The sequence below is a fragment of the Mesoplodon mirus genome, assembly GCF_964341445.2.
Source record: "Mesoplodon mirus genome assembly, chromosome: 1".
NCBI lineage: Eukaryota > Metazoa > Chordata > Mammalia > Artiodactyla > Ziphiidae > Mesoplodon > Mesoplodon mirus.
The window spans coordinates 232,450,470-232,469,093 of NC_138976.1; the positions used below are offsets into that span (position 1 = coordinate 232,450,470).

At 42.7% G+C, this 18,624-nt stretch overlaps 1 protein-coding gene across 4 annotated transcripts in view; it reads left to right on the top strand.

Annotated features, from left to right (window-relative positions):
• The window catches only part of SPOCK3 (SPARC (osteonectin), cwcv and kazal like domains proteoglycan 3), a gene marked incomplete at both ends in the record, with an annotated part of 376,097 nt that overhangs the window by 235,213 nt on the left and 122,260 nt on the right, over positions 1 to 18,624 (top strand). For 3 of the 4 annotated variants that reach the window (XM_082618565.1, XM_082618566.1, XM_082618568.1), the window contains one exon: positions 5,551 to 5,674. The exons of the other annotated variant lie outside the window; for it this stretch is intronic. In XM_082618565.1, the coding sequence (XP_082474691.1) occupies positions 5,551 to 5,674 (124 nt within the window). The remainder of the gene's footprint in view (positions 1 to 5,550; positions 5,675 to 18,624) is intronic. 4 annotated transcript variants of the gene reach the window in all.

The following is an 18,624-nucleotide window of genomic DNA, read 5'->3' on the forward strand; positions in this document are numbered from 1 at the left end:
TCTCTTTCTTTCTCTCTTTCTCTTTCTCTCTTTCTTCCTTCCTTTCTTCCTTTCTTTCATTTTTGTGTTGAGGTGTATGAATTCTTCATATATTTTGGACTTTAACCCCTTATTGGGTATATAGTTTGCAAATATCCTCTCCCATTCAGTAGGTCTTTTTTATTTTATTTTATTTTTTTATTTTTATTTTTATTTTTTTTGTGGTACGCAGGCCTCTCACCGCTGTGGCCTCTCCCGTTGTGGAGCACAGGCTCTGGATGCACAGGCTCAGCGGCCATGGCTCACAGGCCTAGCCGCTCCGCGGCATGTGGGATCTTCCTGGACCGGGGCACGAACCCGTGTCCCCTGCATTGGCAGGCGGACTCTCAACCGCTGCGCCACCAGGGAAGGCCCAGTAGGTCTTTTTAAAAAATTTTGTTGACAGTTTCTTTCACTGTGCAGAAGCCTTTTAGTTTGAAGTAGTCCTATTTGCTTATTTTTGCTTTTGTTTCCTTTGCCTAAGTAGACAATCCAAGAAAATACAGTTAAAACTGATGTCAAAGAAGGTACTACCTATGTTTTCTTCTAGAAGTTTTATGGTTTTGGGTCTTACATGTAAATTTTTAATTCATTTTGATTTTTTTTTTGTATATGGTGTGGGAAAGCAGTCCAATTTGATTCTTTTGTGTGTAGCTGTCCAGGTTCCCAGCACCACTTATTGAAGAGGGTGTCTTTTCCACATTCTGTATTCTTGCCTCCTTAGCTGTAGATTAATTGACCGTATAAGTGTTTACTTCTGGGCTCTCTATTCTGTTCCATTGCTCTAGGTGTCTGTTTTTGTACCAGTACCACACTGTTTTGATTACTGTAGCTTTGTAGTATGGTCTCAAGTTGGGGAGTATGATGCCTTCTGCTCTGTTCTTTCTCAAGATTGTTGTGGCTCTTCAGGGTCTTTTGATTATCAGTATAAGTTTTATAATTATTTTTTCTAGTTCTGTGAAAAATGCCATTGTTATTTTGATAGAGGTTGCATTGATTCTTGATACGTCTGGCTAAAGGTTTATCAATCTTGATTATTTTTTCAAAAAGCAGCTCTTATCTTCATCAATCTTTTCTGTTCTCTCTTTGGTCTCTATTTCACTTTTTTCTGTTCTGATCTCTTTATTTTGTTTGTCTGTTTCTAAGATAGTCCTCCATCTCCCCCTTTTGCCTAATTCTCTGTGTTTATTTCTATGTATGTGTAGGTTGGTTATGTTTCCTGATCTTGGAGAAGTGTCCTGTGAGGCCCAGCTGCACACTCGTGTCCGTCACCAGAGCTGTGTGCTCTAGGGGTACCCCTGTGTGGGTGTGTGGGCCCTTCTGTTGAGGGGGAGCTGACTACATTGGGCCAGCTGATAAGCAGGGCTGGTCCCCAGCCTGGTTGGCTGCCAGGCCCTGCGTTGTGAGGTGGCCGCTGGCCTGCTGGTGGGGGGTGGGTGGGGCAGGTCCGAGGGCAGATTGCCAAGTCTAACTTCTTACCTGTCATTCGCCTGCCCCAGATGCCAGGTATCCATTCTGATAGCCTCAGCTGGCTCCACCTTTTCCCAAGCACTTGACTTTGCCCATCTTAGTCTGTACACTCACTGCCAGGATTTTATCTCTCACGTAAACACATTTTGCTTTTCTTTAAATAGGGCCTTGAAAATATAATTAAAAAGCAATCTGAAAAATGTTTACATATTACACATAATGCATAAATATTTAATTAAATCTTAGAAAATTGTGTTTATAGCTCATAAACTATACTAATTTTCCTAAGAACAAGCAAATATTTTAATAGATAAGAGTTTGATTAACACGAATTCTGAGAAACATTCCTGATGCTAAAGCAAACAAATTCTGAATCATAGGATAAGTCTGATAAAAGAGACTCTGGAATGAAAAACTCTCTTCCTTGGTGAAGAGACTTGAGTGGAGGTACCACATGTACCTGGACAGGTGGAACCCTCAGGATGCTGAGGTGACCCCGAGGGTGGTCCAGGTGTGCCACCCACACCACCACACACAGCGGCCTGTTTGGGCTGTTCTGAGAAATGGTCAGAGTTACTAGAATTCCTCAAGTCCTGTTAACAATACAGTTTATTTGCCCCTCAGTACCTGCTGTGAGGTTGTTCATTTTGTTTTCACATGAAACAACCTTATTTTCACGATTAGACGTTCTGATTTTTGAAATGAAGAATGTACGTCCTATTTGTCTGTATCTAGCGATTCTTCTTCATATATGGTTAATTGATTTATGGAGTTGTAGAAGTACTTTTAAATTCAAATAACAGTCTTAGAAATTCATTTGTATTCATACCCTAATTCCAACATTAATATATGCCTGGATGAACCTTCTTCTATACCACTCTGTATGTGCTTGAATGTAATTTGTCTTTCTACAGAAAATGTCATAAACCATTTTCTTCAGGTCAGAGATGATTTAAGAACACATAAAATCTTGGGCTTCCCTGGTGGCGCAGTGGTTGAGAGTCCGCCTGCCGATGCGGGGGACACGGGTTCGTGCCCCGGTCCGGGAAGATCCCACATGCCGTGGAGCGGCTGGGCCCGTGAGCCATGGCCGCTGAGCCTGCGCATCCGGAGCCTGTGCTCCACAATGGGAGAGGCCACAGTAGTGAGAAGCCCGCGTACTGCACACACACAAAAAAAAACAAACAAAAAAAAGAACACATAAAATCTATGATATTTAGAATTTTGGATTTCAAATTTAACCTCAAATTTTGTAGAATAATTTGTCCTTTCTATAAAGTCTCTGTTCTGATGACAAAATGCTAAGTGCTTCCTTTGGATTTACTGAGTATAGTGAAAAGTTCATGACTCACTGTTATCCATGTGTATGACATGAATAATATATTAAAACATGAATTCTGGTGAATTTATCATCATCTAATGTATTTATTTTAAACTAAACATAAGTAAATATTCTGCTGGTTTACAGAATGGTATAATTTGTCATCACCTCAAGTAAAATGGTGATGCAAATATAAGCAATATTATGATGCTTCCAATGTTGATGATACTTCAGCAAATCCTGACCAGGATGAAATCTACATTAAAAATACCATCTCTAGGGCTTCCCTGGTGGCGCAGTGGTTGGGAGTCCGCCTGCCGATGCAGGGGACACAGGTTCGTGCCCAGGTCCAGGAAGATCCCACGTGCTGCGGAGTGGCTGGGCCCGTGAGCCATGGCCGCTGAGCCTGCGCGTCCGGAGCCTGTGTTCCACAACGGGAGAGGCCACAGCAGTGAGAGGCCCAAGTACCGCAAAAAAAAAAAAAAAAAAAATACCATCTCTATTGATATACTTCAGGAATCTGAAAGTGTTTAGGCTTCGGCAGTGTTGACTTTGAAGGGAATAATGATAACTAAAACTTTTTACCCCAAAACTTATTTTACAGGTACGTTGTAAATTCACTGTTTAAGAAGTCATTTGAATTTTAATAATTTCTAGTAAATCTTCCAATTTTCAAAAAGATTTCACTTCTATATATAATAACTGTCTGAATTATATATAAAAGACTACCTCATGTATCAAAAATGTTTATACAAGAGAGTAATGTCACAATCTTAGTTTCTGTGTTTCAGTGGAGTTTTAAAGTTAGGAAAAGGGAATGAGGTGATTACAGAGTCATAGTGTTGACTTAGGTATGTCATAGTGTACAGACAGGTGCATATCTGAAAGCAAAAGCGATAAAGACATGCTGTTCTAATAAAATACTTTCTATTGATTAGAAGCCTGTGCTTGGTAATGATTTCTCCTAATGTAACTGAAGAGCAAATAATTTCATAATTTCGTGCCTTGTGTTGATTGCACACAGTGAAAGAACAAGGCAAACATAATGTTTTATGTTTCTTGTTTCTCTCTGCTCCGTCTCTGTGATTTATGAGTCTGGAGGTGGTATAGAATAATGTCCTCAGTTTTCCAAGTCATTGTTTTGATTCCCATTAGGATTTTGTGCCAATCTTTTAATCAGTCATAGCACGGTTATTTTCCCTCTTGTGTCTTTTATGAGGTGATACCTGTTGCCAGACAAGATTTTAAAGTGGTCATTTGGCAGAATTTACAAAATTTAAATGAAGAAGATGTGTTTGGAGCGATCATAGGCTTCTTTTTGAGGGGGAAGCGGCCGGGGGAGAGGGATGAGGGGGTAAGAGAAGGTGATAAACCTTTTCCCACAGCCCACCCAAATATTATCACAATTTAAAATACATTAGTCCAGGGCTTCCCTGGTGGTGCAGTGGTTGAGAATCTGCCTGCCAATGCAGGGGACATGGGTTCGAACCCTGGTCTGGGAAGATCCCACATGCCGCGGAGCAGCTAGCCCCGTGAGCCACAATTACTGAGCCTGCGCGTCTGGAGCCTGTGCTCCGCAACAAGAGAGGCCGCGATAATGAGAGGCCCGCGCACCGCAATGAGGAGTGGCCCCCACTTGCCGCAACTAGAGAAAGCCCTCGCACAGAAACGAAGACCCAACACAGCCATAAATAAATAAATAAAATTAAAAAAAAATAAAAAAATAAAAAATAAATAAAATACATTAGTCCGAACTTCTTTCCCTATAGTGAGGAATAACACTACACTTCTTAGTTGTCTTTTGGGGTTACTTTTTTGTAGATTTGACTTATTCGTGAAAAAAGAAAAGCCAAAAGGCAGCAAATGTTTCCGGTAAAACCTCGTTTCTCATCTTGATAGAGACGTCAAATTACTATCCATGAGCAGTTTTAATGGACAAGACCGAGTGCTGATTTCCTGGAGGACTTCTAACTACAAAGTGCTTGTGTAGAGATTCCCTGTTGTTTTTATTCCTACTCTGAAGGCCTTTGCCCATTTCTGTGTGAACTGTTCACACAAATAGGCCAAGCAGAAGCAGTTTAATCAAAGTGGAGAAACGGATATTGAGGAGTAGGTAGCGGAAGAGAATGGGTTTTCCCACTTTATTCCAGATCAAAGCCGGATGGATGTATCTTGAGTTCTTTCCACACAAGAAAGAGAGGATTGGCTCTCACCACCGAACCTGCTAACTGGGCTCTAAATACTGGTCTTTGCTGGAAAAGTGGTTCTTAGTGCTACTTTCTCTAAAAGTAAGCTGCTCTTATTTTCATGTGCCTCTGGGACGCCTGGTGAATTAGGTGTCTGCTTTCTAATACTATTTCTAGTAGAATTCTAGAGGGGGCCCTTGGGAAGATTCCAGACATGTGAGTTGTTTGGGGGGCTGTTAAAAACACATTTCACAACCACAGATTAAAACCAGAGAACCCATATGTTGAAGTATAACTGTAGTCTGCATGTAACCAGGGGAATCTTTTTAAGGAATATATTCTTATTTTATTATAGGAAAACCTTGATGATGAAACAAAAGTTTATAAAGAACACTGTATGGATTAATACATTGGAAATGAGGGTACAATTTACCAATTTACTGATTCTAATTGATCTGGAAGAGTTGGAATGACCGTGGAGGAAAGGCATGACGCTAATATAAATTTATTTTTTAAATAAATGCACTAAGTATGCTTGTTTTATTTTGTCAACAGCATGAAAGGTGCAGGAGCTGGGCAGAAGCAGTGGAGGGGCCCCCCGACATCCACCTGCCAGCCGTGCTCGGGGGTCTCTACCAGCCCCGTCTGCGGTTCAGATGGACACGCCTACTCTTCTCAGGTAAGACAGTGATCGTCATTTATTATAGAACATATACATATTCATATATGCATGTACATAGTCATTAGTAAGTGATTAAAACCGTTAGTTCTCCAGTGTGGTCATCCAAATACTTTAACATTTAAAATAACGTGAATAATATCACTAGTTGAGAATATGATTCAAACATTTATACAGTTGTTTCTCCTACACAGAATTTTTAAAGTTTGAAATATTGACTCTCTGAACACTCTGAACCCTCAGATATTAAAACCAACGTTTCCTTTCTTGCTACTCTGAGAGAAGGCAGAAGCATTACATGTATATAACAATGTTAACAGTTACAACAGCTGTCCCAGCGAAAATCTGTCAATATCATTACTATTTTATTTCATAGGTTATTTCCTATATTATCTCATTTAAGCCCCCCCCAAATTCCTTACAGCAAAAGAGAAAAACAAGGCTCAGAAGGAAATAGCACACTTCACATATTTAACTGACACCGAAGCCCAGAAGTGATGTCTTCTCTGATTCAGTGTCTCTAGCTGCATTAATCTGCACCTCGTTTGATGCCCCATATCGTTCACATATTTAGGAGGTTTTAAGAACTTTACGTAATAGGACATCGATGAGTTTTCTTTGATTATGTGATAAGAAGGAATATGGCTCATGACCTCTTACCTGAAACTTCAGGGTCAGATGCGTTTATGAATTTAGATTTTTCTGAAATGTATTTTGAGAAGGTAAGATAGCACATTATGTAGTGTCCCCAGTGGGACTTTACCCTGTAATTAAACAGATCAACATCTCTCTTAGAAACTATAGGTATATTCAAGTTAAATACGATCCATGAAGTCTATAATGTAACCTTACCTCAGTTCATATCTAGATTTGCTTAAAGCAAAGTAAATTCCAGAAGTTTTTGGCTATCAGAACACTGTGTTTGGTGCATACCACCTTATGAACCATACTTTGTCTCAGAAAATATTTCCCTACACCTTGCACCGGCAGTTGACAATTGAGAAGAGGGCTACAGGGACAAGGAAGCTTAATGCAGTCCATAGATACGTGCATAGTGCTTACTCGGTGAGGCTACCATGTGCCTGTTTGCTAAAGTTTTCAGGGTGTGTGTGGGGGTGGAGATGTTGCTAGGAGGAAGGAATGTGGCACCCATCCTCTCAACACTACCTCGATCTCAGGGACCCTCTGCTTTGCAAGCTGAAATTCCTGCTGTCAGTGCAAGGGAGAAGGAAACCACCTCATATTCTCACACCCCACAGCTCATGATGTGGAATGCATTGTGCTGATTTATTAACTCACAACAAAGGATGCAGATTCTAGTATTCAGCGTGGTAGCTGGAGTTCCTTGGGAAGCAAATTTGACTCCTAAGTTGACCTGATGGACATTGATGATGGAACAGGCTGAGTCAAGAGAGAGACCGAGGTCATTCCCGGCATCCCCCTCGGGGAGCCCTGTGTCTTTCTAAGCCTCAGGAATGTACCTGCTGTGGGCCCTGGTGTGTTAGCACCGGGGAGGGGGTCATCCTCCCTGGAGAGGGCCAGCGTTAGGCCGCCACCTGCCTCTCTAGGACCCTCTTGACATGATCCATTCTCTGCCAGTGTACTGTCACAGGGCACAGAGGTACGATCACAAGAGGTTTCTACCTTTTGAGACCGCGTGGGAGTCTTTGTTTGATGATTTTAGAGAAACACAGTCTCCCACTCAGGACTAAATACTCCTGCCATAAGTAGACTAATGCACGTGGATTCACAATTCCTTGGGGTTTCCCACTGTTGTGAAGCCCCAGCTTACAATCCTACAACCTCATTGATATTGTCCATAAAATTATTCTAAATAATCCATCCTTGAATTATTAATTTAACATTTATTTGGATATGTCTCACTTTCAGTGCGTACCTTGTTTGTATAGAAAGACATAAAAAGAACATGGTTCAAATGAATATGAGTTTTTAGTCACCCCAAACTTCAATCCTCATTTCTGTTGATTCTGATTTAAGTTGGTGATTTTTCCACTTTTGATCACCAATTCTAGTCTTAAGTGTCTACACTGACAGCAGGCTGAACTGTATAATATAATGCAAACTAAATAGTGATCTCAGCCCAGGAGGACCCCAGACTAAACTCTTCTTACTAACACTTTTTAGAAATTCATGGGATTTAAATTCAAATTAAGGCCTCAGCCTTTCTTCTGCGAGACAGGCATTGCCCTAGGCTCTTCAGGCATCGTGGGAACAAAGACTGCAGAGGCCAGTGCCTTTTGGAGAAGCTTATCTTGTCATATGAACAAGATAATAAATAAGGCAGGTGCAGGAGTCACGGGACGTTTCTTCTGGCTCTTGCCTCACTAAGCTTTGTCAGTAGACCAAGCAAACCCTGACAGGGCAGATTTAAACAGCTTTTGGGGGCTAGTGGGCATTTGCGCTCAGAGTAAAGGTAGAGCTCCGAATCCCAAGCTCCGCGCAATCCGGGAAGCTCCTTGCTTAGAGCTGAGTGGTCCTGATATGATGAAGACTGGCCAGAGCCAGGCCATCTGGTCCAGAGTGAGGGACCCTACATCCGGCTCTGCTTACCATCCCTCCGTATTCTGGATACCCTGCACTGACGTACAGGGTTTTCGGTTCAGTTCAGTTTTGTTTTACTACTACAAACAATATTCCTATATGTTCTATTGTAGACCCACAATATTTTCTCATTACTTTCAGCTCAATTTATTGAGATGAAGTTATAAGTTATATTCCACCGTACAACATAATTGGAGGAGAGGTCCTTACATAGCACAGTAGGTCCAGGCGCTGGGGCTGAGGTGAGAAAGACAGTTATCAGAAGGTCTCCAAAGGAAACTTTAGTCAAAGGTCATGAAAAGGATTTAATCTTGGAAAGTGCCCCTCATCACACAAAGGAACCGATTTTGAATAATTATTTTATTAGCCTTCAAGCTCTGAATGTGTCAGCTTGTGTAGCAGTCCTCAGAGGAGTGTTTTAAAAATGTTTACAGAAAAGACAAAGGCACAGATGAGTAACTGGAAACATAGATTTACTTGGAGAAATATTGGGACTCGTGATTTTCATAAAAAGTGTTTTTGTAATGTTATCTAATTTTTTTCATGTTAAGAAAAGCGATGGACTGTTTTAGAAATCTACTTAATCATTCTTTTCAGAACTCATGTTTTCTGAATTCTTCAGAATTCAGCAGTAGCAGAAAAATCGAGATATAAGTCTATTCAAGGCTGTTTGAGAGGTAATCATTCCTGAAATTGACACAAAAGATGAAGGTCTCTGTTTCTCCCTTCAGGCAAAGTCTATTTGCATTGTATTGCCCGGCTTCAGTGAAACTAGGAATTGTTCTCCAATGTAGCATCTATGTTAGACTAGGGCATGTTTGTGTCTGACTTGTGTAAATTGTACGCTACATCTGCTGAGCAGAAGTCAGCAAATAATACTGATGTTCTAGAGCTCAGCCGGGTGTCTGTAACATGAACTCCCCAGGCACAATGTGCTGGGTGGTTTTTGATACTTTTCCCTCATTTTTAGTCATGCAGTGCTTGGGAGCTGAACTATTGCAATAAATAACGGTCAGTATAGGAAACTGCGTGTGTGTGTGTGTGTGTGTTGAGGAAAGGCAAGTAAATAGAAAGCTTATCCATCTTATTCTGCAGTTCCCAACACCAGCTGCAGAGATGCTACTTAAATTGGTTTGGGACGAGGCCCTGGGAATCTAAATTTTAGAAGCTCCCCGAGTGATTTTTATGTGTAGGCATGATTGAGAACCACTGTTGCATCCCTTCAATCTATTGCCTTTGAATTCTTAGATATAACAGTTGTTGTACTTGTATTTAATAAAATAGAACAGTAACATTGGCACTGAAGTGGAAGCATTTACTTTTCGCTGTAATTTGAGAAAATTCCATTTTAAGTTTCGACGTTCTCCTATTAGCATTTGGTATTTACGTGTCCTGCCTTCCTTCCCCTGAACACCTTGAGCTAATTTTATTTTGAAAGATTGACAGTCAGAAATAGATGTGCACTGTTTCTCTTTGAACTGCTTTTCCACTTGGCTTGGCTTTTGGCTCCTGGCTTGGGATGCTGTATTTTTGAGGGTTAAGGCTTTAATCTCTCGGTACCCCAAACACCTATATCTCCTTCCCCAGGACTTTGCTTCATGGATTATTTTATGCTTCTCTGTAGCCTTAACAAAGACGTAGGCTTGCTTTCCTGGCCTGTTCAAGAGTCTTGAGTTATATATATTGAATGAGTTTAGGACAGTGTTCTCTAGTTTCTACATTGATATATATATATATATATATATTTTTTTTTTTTTTTTTTTTTTTTTTTTTGCGGTACACAGGCCTCTCACTGCTGTGGCCTCTCCTGTTGCGGAGCACAGGCTCATGGGCCCAGCCGCTCCACGGCATGTGGGATCTTCCCGGACCGGGGCACAAACCCGTGTCCCCTGCATCGGCAGGCGGACTCTCAACCACTGCGCCACCAGGGAAGCCCGACATTGATATATTGATTTATTTTTGAAATTATAATCTTACTTTTGTGTAACTGTGTGTTAAAATGGTCTTTCACCAAACTCCATAGATATTATAGAGGTTTTGTAATTTTATTATTTTCTTTAATTATGTTAAATGTAGTTCCTTAGAAAAATGAAAAGTTGGGAAACGTATATGTTGTCACACACTTATCTTTGAAGCAGCGACCATTAGTAAAATCTGAATCTACATTTTGACCCATGGTCTTTACCGCTTGTTTCGCATTCTGCCTTGCCAGTTGCTCCATGACACGCTGGGCACTCTTTGCCATGGCTTCACCAAGACTGACAACATTTACCAGCAACTCAGAGAATGCCAAATTCAGTGATTATTCCAAAGCTCTTTCCTTATTAGGTGGAAATGAAGCTGTGGGCAGTGTTATGAGTCCCTTATCATCTTCTGCTGCTTTTTGTTCTCAAATCCCTGATGGTCCTAGACTGTGCAGCGACCACAGCACCTTTGGACAGAGGCTTAGCGAGGACCTAGGTGCCTTGCCCCAGGGCACGGAAGTTCGGCCACGCTGCTGTGACAGCTGGACACTGAGTTCTGAGGGCCTTCCCAGTGCTCGGACCAGTGCCTCCCAGGGCGGATGCCAGGGCTCGGCTATGGGGACCAGCCCTGTGCCTGCCTCTTGTTTGACATCTGCTGTAACCTGTGCGTTGATCTTGCAGTGCGGTGACCCATGACCTTTTCACTACATTGAACTTCATAGTCTCCTATAGATATGTTTGTCTACACTGATCAAGCATTTATCTTTTGGGGGGCAGATACTGTAAACGCTTTGGGTATATTAAAGCGTGGTTGTCCCTTTTATAGATGCACTGATAGTTGTCCCTTTTATAGATGCACTGATGCACAGAAGTGAAGTAATTTGCCCAATGTCTCAGTGAAGTCCAGTGTCCATTGTCTAAATCGAAATCATTTTTGCTTTTGCTTTTTTTGGCTGTGTTGTGTCTTCGTTGCTGCGCATGGGCTTTCTCTAGTTGCGGCGAGCGGGGACTACTCTTCGTTGTGGTGTGTGGCTTCTCTCATTGTGGAGCATGGGCTCTAGGCGCATAGGCTTCAGTGGTTGTGGTGCGTGGGCTCAGTAGTTGTGGCTCGTGGGCTGTAGAGCGCAGGCTCAGTAGTTGTGGCACATGGGCTTAGTTGCTTGCAGCATGTGGGGTCTTCCCAGACCAGGGCTCGAAGCCATGTCCCCTGCATTGGCAGGTGGATTCTTAACCATTGCATCGCCAGGGAAGTCCCCACTTTTTTTTTTTTTTTTAAATAGGAATTTGGAGCAGAAAAACTTTTTAAAAAATTAAGTGCCCTTCATCTTTTTCTAGTTACTACACATAATAAATGTGATGACTTTTTATTTGAATCACTACGTAAAGATGGCAATATATGCCCTTTAAGTTTATAGTTGCTTGTTTCTCACTGGTTTGAAGCCTGTGGTTTCAGAGCCATTTTTCAGAATTATATTTTTAGAGATTTTTGCATGATATGGAAGCCTAAATCATCAGTTTTCTATGGTTATAACTTCTTGTAGAAGACAATCTTCTGTGTTTTCTTAGGAGACTGAAAGTTTTAACTGTTAGGTTTGTGTGTACGTGGTGATTGGTCTTTGTGTTTGCTAAGAGGCAGGGGGTGAATATCACTTCTTCAGTGTGGCCAGTTGTGGGAACATCCATTTGTTGTTCTTGCCCCATCAGATTGCCTAGGTTTCTTTGTCAAAAATGAAGTGGTCCTGAAAGTGTGAGTCTTTCTGTGTCTGATTTTTTTTTTTTTTTTTGCGGTATGCGGGCCTCTCACTGCTGTGGCCTCTCCCTCTGCGGAGCACAGGCTCCGGACTCACAGGCCCAGTGGCCATGGCTCACGGGCCCAGCTGCCCCGCGGCATGTGGGATCTTCCCGGACCAGGGCACGAACCCGCGTCCCCTGCATCGGCAGGCGGACTCTCAACCACTGCACCACCAGGGAAGCCCTCTGTGTCTGTTTTGTCTTGGGGAATTATTCATCTGCCCCTAGGATGTGCCGCACGACCTGTTTGCCTGTGTCTTTATGTTAAGTTTTGAATTCAAGTGCTGCAAGTCTGAGTGATTCCACCTTTTCAGTGCTGCTTCAGCACTTGCCCTTTGTATTTCCATATGAATTTTAGCATCGGTCTGTCAATTTCAACAAAAAAACAGCTTTGAATAATCATTAAGATTTTGTCAAATCTGTAGATAAATTTGAGGAGATGGATAACAATCTTCAAATCCACACACTAGGTATATCTCTTCATTTTGTTAGTTAAAGTTAATAAAAGTTTTGTAGTTTTTGGTATAGGGACCTGTAACATTCTTTTGTTAAATGTATTGCTAACTTATTTTTATTAATGCTACTGTAAATTTAGTTGTGATGTTTATTTGCTAGTATGTTGTCATATAACTAATCTTTCTACACTGACCCTGTTTATTGACACCTTGCTAAATTCACTTATTTCTAGCAGTGTTTTGTTGTGGCTGTCTCAGGATTTTCTACGCATATAATCATCCTCTTTGAATAGACACAGATTTATTTCTTCCTTTCCTTCTTTTTATGCATTTTTTTCTTTTTCTTGCCTTATTGTTCTGGTTAAGCCTTTCAGTATAATATTCAATGTACCTCTTTGCCTTAATCCAAATTTAGGAGAAAGTTTTCAGTATTTTACCATTAGGTATGAAGTTATGTACAGGTTTTGTATATGCTAATCAGGTTCTCTGCAGCCCTCATAGAATAGAACATGCAGGGTCAGTGTCTATATTTTGTGTTATTATCTACTAAAAATGGGAGAACAACACATATGTTCACTGGTGGAATCTCCGTGCTTTTTTAGATAATATAATTTTTGCCTTTTCAATGAAAGGAACTTGTATTTTGTAAATATTCCACAGCGTTTGCATTTCTAAGGAGACAGTTCTCTAAAAATCTTAACCTTTGTAGAGCATGCTTGAATATACCTATTCTTTAAGGGAAGTGTAATAACCGTAGTCGTTGGCATGTAGTAGCTGTCGCTGTGAAAGTCATATAGGCAGGAATTCCTAAGATAATTGAGCAATGATGTCAAGTAATGGTCTAAATATTTTGTGTGCTAACCTAACATTTAAAACAACCCTAGAAGACAGATTCTGTAGTGGTCCACAATCGTTAGACAAGGGAAAGGAGACACGGAGCAGCCATGAAGCTGGAAAGTAATGACGCCAGGATCGAGGTCAGCTTCAGGCGCACGGTGGCCACTGTGCTGTTCTGGGCGTGGACAGGCCAGCGAGCTCCTGATGGATGCACTTATCAGGCCTGGGTTTTACCCTAGTGATGTCCTTGGTAACCTCAGTTATTCGTCACTTTATCAAGAAGCAAGAATCATGATAGGCAATAGGAGAGATTTAGAGAAGCCATGTATCTTCCAGCTCTTTAAAAACTCAGGTTATAGCAAGATAAAGAGGCATCCATGTGTGAAGGTAACTGAGGCATTCTTACCCTGCTGGTAGAAGGCGTTCCCGCTGAGATATACCATGAGTTTCTAGCAAGTTCAGGGCGAGCATGCTGGCAGCACCTTTGAAAAAGCTGTGTCTGCATCTCTTTTGTCTAAATCACAACTCGTGCCAGCAGAGAAAAGGTTCTAAGAAAGCTAATACTTAGTGCCTGCCTAGTGTGTGTTGATCGCTGCTCTGAGTTACTATATTAATGCATTTATTCATTAATGTAATGTGACAATTTACATATGAATTATTCCTCAGACAACAGGAGACACAAAAAACACTCACTAATATTTTAAAGATAAGGAATCTGAAGCACAAAGATATTAAATATATTCATAAGGTCACAGGGCTGGTAAACAGCAAGGCTAATAATGTGGCTACAAATAAAAGTACAAAAGATATGAAATAATAATATGTAATAAATCAGTGTAATGTAGTATGGTATGTATTTATGCATATTAATGATTTATTAATAGCAATGTGGATAACATTATTATAGGAATGTGGTGTTAATACAGTGAGAAATTATTTTTCTCGGCAAAGAAAAGTCAAGTATATCCTGTATAGTATCTACTTATATGTGTGTAGATTTATAATCATGTAAATTACGGAATAAACACAGTAGTGTGTGGCTGTCATACCCTTCCAGTGAACGCATGGGCAAATTACAGGTTTCCTGCCATCTCTCTGTGATCACTGTGTGTTTCAGTGTCTGTTATCTCGCTCCACCTCAATGCTCTCCACCAAGGAAATGGGTCCAGTTCTGTGAACAGACAACAGGTTAAGGATGCTATGGCTTCTGAAACAAGCCAATTAAACAAAAGCCAGCTGAAACTAGGAGGTAATTAAACTCTAATATAGAAACTGGGGGGGGGCAAAAAAGAAATAATACCATTATTGGGTAATAATACCATTATTGCGGTACAATATTTATCCCCTTGAACCTGTTCTCTCACAGACCTGGGGTTTTGGATTTCACCACCTCAGAGCAGAGGTTGGGGAAGCCCCAGGATGATAAATAGAATTTAAGGGATTCTTTGTACTCAGTACACCTGACACTTGAAAATCCTAACGTAAGTTCTCTCTGTAGAAAAGTACCAGGAATCCAGACTCCTAAGGATTCTCCAGATGGTATTCTGCCAACTCTTTGCTCACATACCAATAAATCTTATAAGTAGAAGAAACACACTAATATAAATAAACCAACAAACTAAATGACAAAAGCCAACAGGTAAGGAGGGAACAATGTAAGAACAAAACCAGACAGGTTTCAACACTTAAATATCAAAACTATCAGATAAATAATTAGGTAAAACAGAACATACAACCACTATATGAAACGTTTTTAGTGTGTAAAACGTTTACAGACTTAAAGTGGTATTGAAAGATACAGGAAGACCCACATAATTTCAGAAAATATTAGATTTGAAAAATGACCAAATATGACCTATTCAATTAAAAATATGATTAAAAATTAAACAGATGCATTAGACATTAGATGAAGAGAATTAATGAATTAATGAGAATATATGCATATGCATGTGATAACATACATTTAAAAACAGAAAATATATGTAACAAAAATAATAAGTTGTTAAGTATATAAACATAATGTTTATGTGTATATATTTGTGTATTTATATATTTCAGAAAAATGACTTGAAATATTTCAGAAAAATTATCCAAAAAGGATAATAGGGGATAGAGACCAGAATGAGAAGGAATAAGTGAATTTAATCTGAGATACTGAAAGAGAAGCCAGAAATAATAAGGTGGAGAAATGTTAAAAGAGATATTGAAATTTTTTCCAGAAATGTTGAAAGGCATGAATCTACAAATACAAGAAGTACAATGTGCCAGGTGAGAAAAGTAAGAAGCAATGATTGATTATCAAAATAAAATCCAGGCAGGTTAAAAAGCCATATTACTTGCCAAAAATATTATACCATTACACAAACAAAGATGATCTCAACAAGATTAATAGAATTCATAAAACAGTGGAAAAGCACACTTACAACATTGAAAGCTAAAGATAATTAAAAGCAGATACTTCAGGAGAAAGTCTCTTCTAAGACTGCTACACAAACATCCTCGTACAGAACAAACTGTCTGTGCCTCTAATGGGAAGACATGCAGAACTATGCATGACCTCGCAGAACTGCCTCTTATCATATCCAACCTCATTCCCTGTCTTCTTGGCCAGAGACTTCTCTTGTAAGTACCTCGCTCCATCAACCACGGCATCCATATGATCAACAGTGCAGGGGCCAATCCAGGTCAGTTTGTCTCAGGCAGCATTTAACGAAGGCTGACACCCAGGGCGATCCAAGCAGAAGGCGAGACCAGCCTGTTTGCAGTGTTGACACCTCCCCTCTCCAGGGCCCCAGGCCCCACCTCCCCACAAATCCCGTAAACCCCCAAGGTCTGCCTTAGAAATCCAAGTGGCTTTTGCCTCAAGTGTCCGTCTTCGTCTCACCACTTGGCCTGAGGATTTAACCCAGGGACAGCAGGATGCATTAGTGACTGCGTAGACCTCACTTGGCCGAGGAGGCTTTTAGGACAATGATGTCATCCAGTGGTCAGTCATGAAGCTGAAGTGAATCCCTTCCAGGAGCAACATGGTGTCACTGATCACCTCACCTAAGATCAGTGACAGTTTTTATATCAGCTTTTCTAATTGGGTCCCTCCTGTTAGGGAGAGAACTTCCTGCAAGATGCTCGTAGGGATGAGTCAGGTGTGTCACCTGGAACTGAATGCCCGAGGGTCCCTTCCCTGTGGAGAGAGCTCCGCAGGTATCTGAAGGCTATACCATCTGCTAGGGGCATTTCCTAAAGCAGGTGATGGTCTCAGACCACCCAGCGGGAGCACATCACCATTTTTTTTTTTTTTTTTTTTTGCCGTACGCGGGCCTCTCACTGCTGTGGCCTCTCCCGTTGCAGAGCACAGGCTCAGCGGCCATGGCTCACGGGCCCAGCTGCCCCGCGGCATGTGGGATCCTCCCGGACCGGGGCACGAACCCGTGTCCCCTGCATCGGCAGGCAGACTCCCAACCACTGCACCACCAGGGAAGCCCCCACATGACCATTTTTTTAAGACAGAGGTGAGTTCATGCCTGGTGTCCATCACCAGTAATGTGCAGGGTGTCCTGGAAAGAAAGTGTTGTTCAAAGTGCCATGACCTGCAGGCAGGACCTTCGTTGTTCAGGGAACATAGGGTGACAGGGCATCCCATGTGCCCTCCAGCCTGGCTGGGAGAGCTCAGGTGTCCCAACTGAGTTGGAATAATAGACTCTGCTCCTTGTTTGTAGAGTGAAAGCTGGAAAGAAGCCTGTTCCCTGTGTCTATATTTTTCCCAAAGACAATCCTGGTGGCATCCATCCACCTCCGAGGATGGCTAAGAATGGGGTCTGGGAAAGGCATCTGGACATGTCGAGGGTGTTTACACAGGAGTTTCAGGAGCTGGTCCGTGCCTTCCTGTGCCTGGAGGCTGCGTGGTAAGTTAGGAAGGATGGAGAAGTTGGTCCAGGGAGGGCAACTCCAGTAGTCAGGTATCTTAAATAAGGCATCTGCAGCACTGGGGGGGGGGGCACACAGGGCACCTGCCTTGAGGGGGAGAGACAGGCATTGTTCTGGAAGATGGAGCATCTGTGACACCTCTCCCTCCACCACTTCCCAGGGCCTGAGGTGTCCCCTCCCCGGGCACTGGGGTTGTGGCTCTCCCTGCGTTACCGTAAAATTACCCTGCAATGACCGCAACTCAGAGGTCCCATTTCTTCCTGTCAGCCTCTCAACCTCACCCCTAAACATTTCATCCATAAGCGTCCAGCCCAGGAGGGAAGAGGGCACTTTTGTGAAAGTTAGACCCATTACATCCCTGCCTGTGACCTGCATGGACAAATGTCCGGGACCACCTCCATCCAACAAGGGAATCCAGCGGCTGGAACCAGAATTGAGTTTAATGCCCAAGGTCCCCTGTGGACAGGCCGTCACGCAGAGGTCCAGCGTCGGACCAGCCTGCAACATCAATTAGGAAAGGAAGTAAAGATCCTGACGGTTTAAATAAGTCCCTATAGTCTCTCTCGTGCTTCCGTTACCCAGGAGCCAGCTGAGCGGTTATGTTCCCTTTCTGGAGGCAGTGGAATTGTGACCACACTGCCTTAGTCAGTGAGACAGGTTCAGTCAGAAACCCTTTTGAGCAGGATTTTGAAGAGACCAGCCATTGCCTACCACGATCAGTTGCTCGTGGACGGTGAGGGGCAAGGACTGTCCATTCAACACAGTCAGCTGTGCCTGTCAGCCTGTGAATGAGTAGATTTTGTGATAAAAGTTGCCCTAAGGTCAAACGACAAATAGTCCAGTACGTCAACCTCATAACGCAGATACGTCTCAGCCCTGCGTCCGCAGCCCGCTGATGCAACTGCATTTGCAACAGTGTCAGCTGAAAGCGGGTCGGGAGAGACTAGGCCCCAGCGGGGTTCATCGGGGATGCACTGGGGCGTGGCCACAGCCTGCTGGACGGCTTCCGGTCAGCCTGTCGGCTGAGCTGAGGAAAGGACCACGGGGAGCACCGTCCTTCTCCCCCCAGGGCCCTAGGGGAACAGTCCGGGGCCGGGGCTCCTTTGGGGGTGGCGACCTAAGGGGTAACAGCATTCATTCCGCGTGCGAGACGCTGACCCTGCGAACCCACCCACGTAGTTTAAGGAGCCGCAGTGAACGGGCCCCTGAAATTTGTCCGGAGTGGATCGGCCGTCCCCGCCGTGCACAGCGAGGCCTGACTCTCCTTCGCACAGGGCTCTTGGGGACGCCCAAGATGCCGGGCCGTGCAGGCGTCCGGCGGCTCTGGAGGCAGCCAGCGAGGAAGGGGCCAGCACGGGAGCCTCAGCGGCCGCGCCCGGGCGCCCCCCCCCGCCACGAGGGCCCACCGCTCCGGCTC